General features: G+C 44.5%; 1 protein-coding gene across 1 annotated transcript; it reads right to left on the reverse strand.

Moving 5' to 3' along the window:
- Positions 1-945: 945 nt before the first annotated feature.
- LOC126529582 (zinc finger protein 711-like) lies at positions 946-9,090 on the reverse strand. The gene is made up of 2 exons (XM_050177104.3): positions 8,304-9,090; positions 946-1,462 (listed from the first exon to the last, which is right to left on the reverse strand). The coding sequence occupies exons 1-2, from the start codon at positions 8,862-8,864 to the stop codon at positions 1,004-1,006; spliced, it is 1,020 nt and encodes a 339-aa protein (XP_050033061.1). The 5' UTR covers positions 8,865-9,090; the 3' UTR covers positions 946-1,003.
- Between the last annotated feature and the right edge of the window lie 1,318 nt (positions 9,091-10,408).

Raw genomic sequence — 10,408 nt, forward strand, 5'->3', positions numbered from 1 at the left:
GCAGCATGTATATTCCCCTCCTGTAACCCGTAATGACACATTTAAATATAGCTTCTTTCCCAGAACCATAAATGAGTGGAACATGCTTCCCGATTTCGTAGTTTAGTCTACCTCTTTAAATCATTTTCTGAGTAATTTACATGCCATTATTTATTTCGAGAGCGCGGTGCGTCAATTATCTGACTTTCTAAATCATCTGATTTTTTTATTTTGTTATTATCTGTGTATGTTCTTCTTATTTTACATGTCCCAAAGTACATTGACTGGGTTTTTCTGCTTGCTCTATTACAATGTATATGCAATGCAATTTCTTTTTGGTATGTTGTATTCAGATGTATTGTACATCCTGCCTGAATCAGATGTGTTGACATTGCTTGTTTTATTATTTTTTCGCAACTCCTGTAATGGCCCTAAAGAAAGAGCTGACAGCGTCAATAAAGAAAGAAAAAAAGAAAAAGGATCGGCCCACATTTTTGCTGACGGAAGCAGACACTAAAAATGGCGACCAACTAGAACTTTTCAGCTTCGCTGTAATGTAAAAGTCTTGGATTATTTCTTCGGTTAGAGTTTACCACCTGCGAGTGTCATTATGGGAATTTGACTCGGCAGCCTTCTTTTCATCAGCAAACGCTAACTGCCGCTAGGCCACTGGTGTCAGAACCAGCAAGGCAAACGTACGCCATTATGGTGATGCTGGGACCAACAGTGGGGACGGAATGGACGTGTTTCGAAACCTTTCAAACAATGTGTTGTCCTCGTCAGGGCAACAACTGAGTTTCTTCTGAGCGTTTATATAAAACGGATACTTATATTGTAGCGCTTTTGAGAAAAGAAGTACTTCTTGCCCTTACCGAAACAAGTCCCCTTGTCGAAACGTTGGCACTAGAGGAATTCCCTATTCGACCGCTTTGAGCACTTCAAATTCAGCACACGATTTTTCGCATAGCGCATTTTATTTGCGCGCGGAAACACCATCCGGCAGTCATACAGAGACGCGCCAGACTCATGCCTTTCCAGCAGTCGGGTGGCACTTTTTCACGTGGTACGTTAGTGAAGATCTCCACGTGCATTTTATGGGGCAGTACTTGCAGCCGAACGTAGGTTGCGGTGAATGGGCGGCCCGGATGTGCTCCCTCAGTCTGGAGACAGTGACGAAGCGCTTGGCGCATTGGTCACAGCCGTGCTGGCGGTCGTCGGCGTGAGTTCTGAGGTGAACCACCAGCGAGTAGTTCCTGGTGAAGCGGGCGGGGCACAGGTGACACATGTGGAGTTTTGGGTTGCCCTGCATCTGGTTATAGCCTTGCGGGAGCTTAGGTGTATTGCCGTGGTTGTCGCCAGTGTTGGATTTCGAATTTCCGTGCATCGTCAAAAAATGCTTTTGGAGATCACTGCGGCACGCAAAGGTTGCCCCGCAGGCCTCGCACACGTTGGCACTCCCGTCTGGGCGAGTGTCCTTGGGCCCCTGCGCCGTAGAATTAACGAATAAAAAAGTGTAAATCAAATCTTTACATTTACCGTCCCAAAAACAACGCAAGGCCCATGGGACTTGTCGAGGGTCTCCGGAAAAATGAATGAATGAATAAACAAATAAATATAATGGCTGCACATTTTCCCCATTATGAACCAGGGAATGTAGCCAAAGTAGGAACACGAGGAAACAACAATTGTAATGCAGGATTTATATATGGAAAGGGTGTCGAACGGTGAGGGGATTGCACAAAAATTCTGCACTGAAATTCGAGGGGACAGAGAAAGTTGTAGAAAAAAGCACAAGCAAAATGCCTTCGCTTAAAACACTTTCATTATTTTTTGTTTGTAAGAGGACTTCTCAGACTAGGTTCTAAAGAATGCTCTGTGTTATATTATCCCGACATCTTTTACATCAGCCAGTGAAGCTGCCTGGAGGAGCGTTTAGCCCTCGACACCATCCAGATTCTGCCGGAGAAAAATAAAACTTGAAGATGGTCTCACGGCGCCGTGATGCCGACATGGGGCAACCGCGGTTGTACAGCTTATCGGATGCGCTGCGGATTGCCTCGTCGGGGCGTAAAAGAAGTCGAGGCTTCCTGGCTGCTGTATATGCGCGTGCCTGCTGCCACACCGACGGAGTATGCCGAGTGTTTTAATCGTTCTAGTTGGACTCAGGCAAAGCAGCTCTCAAGAAAAAAAGACATTTTGGCTGAACCCATCTCACGATGGCTGTCGATGATAACGCTGTGAGCATTCAAGCACTCTGGTGATGCACCGTATTGCTAAAAAATTCAAATATTGGGTTTTAAATGCCAAAACCACTTTCTAATTATTACGCACGCCATGGGGGGGGGGTGCTCCGGTAATTAAGACCACCTGGGGCTTTTTAACATGCACCTAAATGTTAGTACACGGGTGTTTTCAATGCACCGTATTGCTAAAGACACCTTTATTCACAATTTCTAGTGGTCATAAGAAAATTTCCGTCACTCCACGTTTGATACCTGTTGCACATATGAGGTGTACGTTCTTTTAACTCGGCACTTTCGGGTGCAACAAAGAAACTTTCATTAAGCGCGGTTTGCCTACCGTAGCCAGTTAGACTTTGAACGAACTACGGCGCGAATGCATAGATAACGTCTCAGGCATAAAACTTTAATATGAAATGTCATAACAATGAAGGAGCAGGCGTCACGACTTCATCAGTTGAGCAAGGTGGCGAGGTAGGCTGCAATTGCTAAGCGCTATACACAGAAGAGTATGCCGGTCGCATAAGAATACATGGAGATTTCTGGCTCCCCTTTGGATGCTTTGTTTGCGATGAAGCGACGAAATATGGCCAAGGGATTAGGGATACGTACAAACAAATGGCGCGAGTGCCTCGCACATGAACAGAAGATTCTCGTCTTTCCCCGTTGAAGATGCTATTATTTGCAGGATGAAGGTTCGAACCTTGATTTCGTTCATCGGCCATGACGCGCGACCAGCTTAGAATTTTCGCGTGTAATAATGCGAATAACCAGATCGCTTGCGATCGCCTTCCTTCCAGAGGGTACAGCACTTTCGCGTTGCGCATCTAATCTGATTACAAGGTTTCGCTGCAATATAGAAAATAGATGGAATCAGCGACAACAATCGAGAATGTTCTGATACCAGCGGGCACTCCTTCCCCCGAGCGATAACTCGAGCAGTTGCCAAAAGGTGAAGGGGTGGTCGTCGGATAAGATCAACAATGCACGCGAGTAATTATCGTCGCCCTTCGTCGAGTTCTTGCTTTTTAAGCATCAATTGATTGTAGCTACCCTTGTCGGCCAACTTCAAGGGACCTTGAACCAAAAACCAGAGCCTTTATCCGGGCACACAAGACGAGAACGGAGCAAGAACGAAACGAGAAAATCTGGTCATTGGTGCGAGAACAAAACGAGATCATCCGGGCAACCAGTGAAAAGAAAATGCGGTCTCGAGAAAATCCGGAACATTAATTGAAGCTGTTGTTGTGGTTCAATGAGCATATATAAAAACATTACGTAAAAAAAGTAGAAAATTAGAGAGTTTTTATGAGATTTATAGGGATGCATATCTAAAGAAATATTAAATAAATAATGTATGCAGTGAACAAATAAGCTGCCATATACACGGTGTTTCACGTACCTTGAAACAAGGATGAAAAAAGAAGATGGTTAGCGGCATTTAAATTAAACAAAGGGCATATGGCTTGCCGTCATGTGGCTCTCCTTAGAGTTGGCTGGGCGTAACGTATTGTGGATTGGAAATATTTGCACAGAGAAAAATCAAGAGTTAGTGGAATGCATAAGTGCTGATATTTAGGGTTTCGGGAATGATGCCGAATTTATCCTACCAGGTGACATGAATGCCCGCATACAGGATCAAGATGGTTATACCGACTACAACGGGAAGTCAATGCTAGATCTTTGTGTGCAACATTACCTCGTCATCGTGAATACAGAGCCTATGTGTGTAAGGCTGATCACATGGGAAGTTGGAAACTAGCAATTGAACATCGATTACTGTCTGATGACCGAAGGAATTCATGATAAGTTTAGAGAAATGGTAATTGATGAGGAAGGGTGTAGCAGCATAGGGAGTGATTATAAACGCATCATTTTGAAAACGGGATGTGTAGTTGGATAAGAAAGCAAGGAGTGCAGTATGGCCACTACAAATTTGAACGCTGAACACAAGAGATGAGTCACAAGAGATGTGGAAGAACTTGGCAAAAGGCCAAGTAACGTGTGGGAACATAGTGAGCTTTGAAGTGTATAAACGACAGAAATACTGGAAGAGAAACAACATGATCGTTGGAAAGTAAAAATGAAACCGAAAGGATGGTCGAACAGTGAGATAGGAGAGGTGATCGCCGAACGACAGAAGGCATACCGAAAGCACAGGCAGGCAAAAAAGGCACAGTTGCCGCAGGATGAAGTAACCAGTAAATGGGAGATATACCGGGAGAAAAAGTCTATGGTTCAAATAGTGGTGCAAGCAAAATTAAAAGGTGAAAGTGAACGTTGGTTGACAGAAATACGTGAGAAAAAGAAGGCCGCAAACAAAATATTTTGGAACCACATAAAATTATTGGGCAGGAAGTCAACAACAATACAACAAGATATGTTAGACGAAAACGGAAGCAAACTGGAAGGGGAAGCGGCTACAAAAAACATCCGAAAAATAACAGCTGAATCACTCCAAGGCAAAGGTGAGGTTGTATATAAGAATAAATGAGCATGAAAGAGACCTAGACGTAAAAGGAGCCGGTGCTGACAAATTTCATCTGGAAGGAAGCCGAAGAGAATATTCCTAAGCGTACAGCCGCGGGGCTAGAAGAGGTTCCCGTTAAATAATAATAAATTGTGGGGTTTTACGTGCTAAAACCACTTTCTGATTATGAGGCACGCCGTAGTAGAGGACTCCGGAAATTTCGACCACCTGGGGTTCTTCAACGTGCACCTAAATCTAAGTACACGGGTGTTTTCGCATTTCGCCCCCATCGAAATGCGGCCGCCGTGGCCGGGATTTGATCCCGCGACCTCGTGCTCAGCAGCCCAACACCATAGCCACTGAGCAACCACGGCGGGTAAGGTTCCCGTTAGGGTCCTTAATGAACTGGGACCAAAAAGTAAGCAAGCTCTGGTGAAATGATTGGAAATGAAACTTTAAAAGGTATAACAATACGAGACAGTTCGCGACAAAGTACAATGAATTTAATTTATAAAGGTAAGGGGGAGTAAGGTAGAACTCACTCGTATAGACCGTTGACCATTACATCGGCGATGTACAGTCTAGCAATGCAGGCAATCAAATTAAAGCTGCAAGCATGGGCAGAGAATAATGGCATTTTGGGAGAACTTCAGAATGGCTTCAAAAGAGGTAGTCATTTGGATGATAACTTATTTGTTCTTACTCAATGTATTGAAATAAAAACAGCAGAAAGCAGACCGTCATACGTGGCCTTTTTAGACATTACAGGAGCGCATGATAACGTACACCGATAGATTTTGTGGGATATTCTGGAAGAGGAAGGCTTAGGCGACGATTGTCTACAGTTTTGAGATAGATTTACCTAGAAAATATCATTTGCGTTGAATGGAAAGGAAAGAGGAGCGAGGATAAAGTTCATATCAACAAGGGACTGAGGCAGGGGTGCCTTTTATCCCCATTGCTGTTTGTGATGTGCATGGTGAGGGTGGAGTGGGCGCTAGAAGGAAGTAATATTGGTTTTAGTCTCTCATACAAACAGGCGGGTATAGTAGTAGAGCGGCGGCTTCCAGGTTTATTTCATGCGGATGACATTGTGTTGCTAGCTAACAAGCAAAGTGATTTCCAACGTCTGGCTAATATCTGTGGACAGGAAGGCAACAATTTAAGTTTGAAATTTAGTGTTAGAAAATCAGGTGTTATGGTATTCAATGAAAACTGTGAACAGATAGTGGCAATACAGGGCCAGGAAGTAATTCGGGTAAAAGAATATAAATACCTTAGTATAAGAATAAACGTAGGCAATAGGTATATGGGGACAGGAAAGAAGAATAACAGTGAAGGCTAAAAGAAATGCAGCCCGAAAGAAGCACATAGTGCTATCGGGATACAATAGGTGCGAGGTGCTCCGAAGCATGTGGAAAGATGTAATGGTTCCAGGAATTACTTTTGGAAATGCGGGTGTTTGCTTGAAATCAGGGGTACAATCAGAACTCGATGGCAACCAAATGTCAGCCGGCCGCATCGCATTGGGCGTTCGTGGGAAGACTACAAATGAAGCTATGCAGGGTGACATGGGTTGGACAATTTTGAAGTAAGGGAAGCTCAGAGTAAAATTGATTATGAAGAATGACTGAGGAATATGGAAGAAAGTGAATGGGCTGGGAGCGTGTTGATGTATCTGTACAGGAAAAGCATTGATTCACAGTGGAGGAAAAGAACTAGGAAGCTTACCAGCAAGTATGTAGCCTGTAGGGTGAGCAACACAGCAACAAAGAACGTCAAGCGGAAAGTCACAGAGGCTCAAATAATCTCATGGGTGGTGGCAATGAAAAAGAAACCTGCCATGAGTAACTAATTAAGAGGAAAAACGAAATCAGGAAGAAAACAATTTATGATAACTCAAAGTCAAGCAGATCAGTTTTCGAAGGGAGATCAGGGTGCCATAATACACGCACCTATAAAGCAAGATATAGGAAGGAAGAAGAAGCATGTGCTTCCTGCGGTAAAGCTAGGGAAACGATGGAGCACATTTTTTTTAGAATGTGAAGATATCTGCCCAGCGGTCGACTTAGGCACCACTGGACTCCATGAAGTCCGTGGGTGCAGTGACAGCTGTGGGGAAGTAAACATGTCCGCAATAGAGATACGTAGGAGGCGATTAGAAGAATGATGGAAGTCGGGAAAGGACAAATAACGGAGACGTACGAAAACAAAGTTCACAATAGGGGGACAGAAAATTTCGTTACGGGAATTCATCGTGCCTTTTTTTTCTTTTTCTTCTTTAACCAGGTAGGACAATTAGGCAGTATAATAGCAAGAGCGCAATATAGTACGATAGCGCATGAGCGCAGTCACGTGGTTTTATTTCATATGTCGCGGACTTTCTTTAAACGCCAAAAAAATTTGTTTTTTCACGCAGTATGTACATTGCCTCAAAAAAAAAAAAAAATTGATCGGTCATTTCAGAAATCCCTCTACAATGCAGCGAAACGCACTAGCGCTTAAAGTGGATGTTAAACATTTTGCATAACTTATACTCTAAGGATTACTGCCAAGCATATGCCGTTAATTTCATTCAGCTACCAGCTAATCACTTTTTTGAAATACTTGGTTTAAATTACTTCAAACACCTTGTAATCAGAAGCAAATGCCAGCAAGGCTCTATCATTATCTGAAAAAAATTGTCTTCATTGCAGGATATCCTTAGCGGTTTTTTACGTGCCAAAACCAATTTTTAATTTTGAGGAACGCCGTAGTGGAAGACTCGGAAATTTGGACCACCTAGGGCTCTTTAACGTGGACCTAAATTTAAGTGCACGGGTGTTTGCGCATTTCGCCCCCATCGAAATGCGGCTGCGGGGGCCGGGATTCGATCCCGCGACCTCGTGCTCTGCGGCCCAACCCAATAGTCACTGAGCAATCAAGGCGGGGAACATTGCAGGGTAAACGGAACTATTATACAGAGTGTTGAAACTTATCAGGCACAATTATTTCAAAATATGCAAATACTACGTAGCTGGTCAGAACCAAGGTGGTGTTGTTTGCCGTGGCTTGCATATGCTGTGATTATTTTTTGCATTGCGCCTAAGTACACAATTAGTCGGAGTCAACTTCTCAATTATAATAATTAAATGAAAAGTGGGAATGAGAAAATTGTTGAGCAACTTGAAAAACTGCCGATACAGCTTTTCGCTGGTTATTGTGTGTCACATTAAGAAGTTTTGGCGAGCATAAAAGAAGCGCGTGAATACACGCAAAGTGCCCTGAGCGGCCAGTCGCGCGGCGATTTTGCGTGTATTCGCGGGCTTTCTTCAATTCGGAAAACACTTTTACGTAGCATCTACGCATCGCAGCTGCATCGGCAGTTTTTATGTAACTCCACAATTTTGTCATTGACACTTTTCATATAGTAATTGAGCAGTTGATTAATCAAGACTAATTATGTAGTTAGGCGCAATGCACAACGACATCACAGTATCTCCAAGCGACGGCAAGCAACAATGCCTTGGTTTCTTCCAGCTACGTGGCATTCGCATATTTTTAAATCTTGGTGCATGATAGTTGGGACACCCTGCATGTGCGATACAGGTGTGAAAGAAGGGAAACGCGCTTACCGCCAGACCTGTATAGACGGCGAATGCCTTGTTGCGATGATCGGACCTGAACGGTCGCGGCCCGGTCTGCCGACGACGAAGGTGAAGCCGGATATCGTGCTTGGCGCAGTTGGGTTGGAAGCACACGTCGCATGTCAAAGTTTTCATGGTGCTGTGCTTCTTCACGTGGTCAATCAGAAACGACTTCGTCGTGAAGGCGGCGTGACACAGCGCGCACTTGAAAGGCGTATCTTCCATGTGGATGCGCACGTGAACCGCCAACGTGTTCCTGTTCGGGCACATCCTCTCGCAGTGCGGGCAGCAGTACCACAGCTGCGGCTCGTGCGTGGGAAGCGAGCTGACGACGGCCACGGCTCCGAGGCTCGGACGAGAGGGCGCTGGTGGAGGCTGCGCTTCCGCGGTCGAGTTCGGAGACGCGAGTTGACTCTGGGTCGAGGTCGTGCTCATCGACGCCCCACGCTCCGGAGGAAGGACCGAGAGCTGGGACTGGTCACAGCTGATCGACGGTGCACCATGGGCTTTCGCGGCCGCCTTCAGCGTCGACCTCTCCTCTGACGCCATTGTGCAGCCTATAGGCCCTAGCCTTTTTGTTGCTTTGCCCAGTAGAGGGCGCGCGCGGCGTGCTTCAAACGTATTGTGCCGTTTTTACTTTTGACAGATTGTAACTGATGGAAGACCCTGAGGTGAGAGCTCGAAGGCAACGGAAGGTTTAATTGACGAACGCTTGCGCAGACATCGTATCGACGGTTTCTTGCCTTTTTCGTCAGTCCTCCTGGTGTTTGCTGGGTAAACCTGTAATATATCAGAGGAGAAGAGTGTACGTGTTGCCAAAAAGCGGGTATCCCAAGGCAAATTAAAGCTCGCGAGAAACAAAATTTGCCAGATTCCACAGGAGTTGACGTCTAGGTAATGCAAGTGTTCTTGAATACTTTGGCAATCCCAAGCATTACAAGCGTCTCAGCGAGGTGGCTTGAACACGGGAAACTTCTAAGGATGTTCTATTCTGCCTGTCGAATCACGCATACGTGGCCAATTCGAGGCGCACAAAAAGCCTGAATGCGCTGGCTTTCACGCGGGAACAATCTAAAACGTGTTCCATTATGCCTGTCAGCGCATGCGTCTACGGAGTTATAGATATACATTATTAGACTTCCGTGCTAGTTGCTCTGCTCTCTATAGAGATCCTGTCACCTAACCATTATATATATATATATATATATATATATATATAGTTTTAGAAACGAAGGTGCACACTTACGACAATTGCATCTTTAATGTATTTAACGTTTCTGTCGTGGCACGGCCTCCGTCAGAATAAGCACACATAATACAAGCGCGCAGCCGCTTTGATGGGCATGCGCACGTGGGCATAATCAGTAGTACATGCACGTGTACAATTGCAAATAATAGAAAAAAAAGTACAGCAGCAAATATAACTTAAGCACGATAAATGATATGCCTTAAATATCGTTGACGTGTCATGATGATTGTACATGAAGTACCACATGATATCGATTGCGACATGGCAAAACTGATTTGGCATGCTTTGTCAATTCTTTACAAGAACATGCACATCAAGATATGGTGGAAAGGCACGACAATTTTCTTACGCTCTCGTTGATACCGGATGACACAGTGTTAAATTTATGGATGAGAAAGGACTCTCGTACTTCTCGATCATGGTGCGATTTGAAACCTGATTGTATTATGGTTACACTGATATTGTCAAACGTATGACCTGGCAGTCGAACATGTTTAGATAATGGCAGGTGTGGCAAGCTGTTAACGTGTGCTTTGTGGTTATTGAGTCTGACACGAAAAGATGTTTCGGTCTGATCGATATACTGCATATGACACACTGAACATTCAAGCAGATAGATGACGTTAGTGCTGTCGCAAGTGAAGTCGCCGTTGATTTTAACAGAAAAATGGGATGTTGTGCTTCTAGCAGTCTTTGATGTGGTCACGTGTGTACAAACTTTACAACGGGGCTTATTGCAGGGATGACAACCAGCAGGAGCAATCGCTTTAGTTTTGGAAGAGGTTACTAGGTCACAACAAAATATGTACACAACAATATGAACACAACAATCAAACCCCGGCCC

The sequence above is a fragment of the Dermacentor andersoni genome, chromosome 9 (genome assembly GCF_023375885.2).
Source record: "Dermacentor andersoni chromosome 9, qqDerAnde1_hic_scaffold, whole genome shotgun sequence".
Taxonomy (NCBI): Eukaryota; Metazoa; Arthropoda; class Arachnida; order Ixodida; family Ixodidae; genus Dermacentor; species Dermacentor andersoni.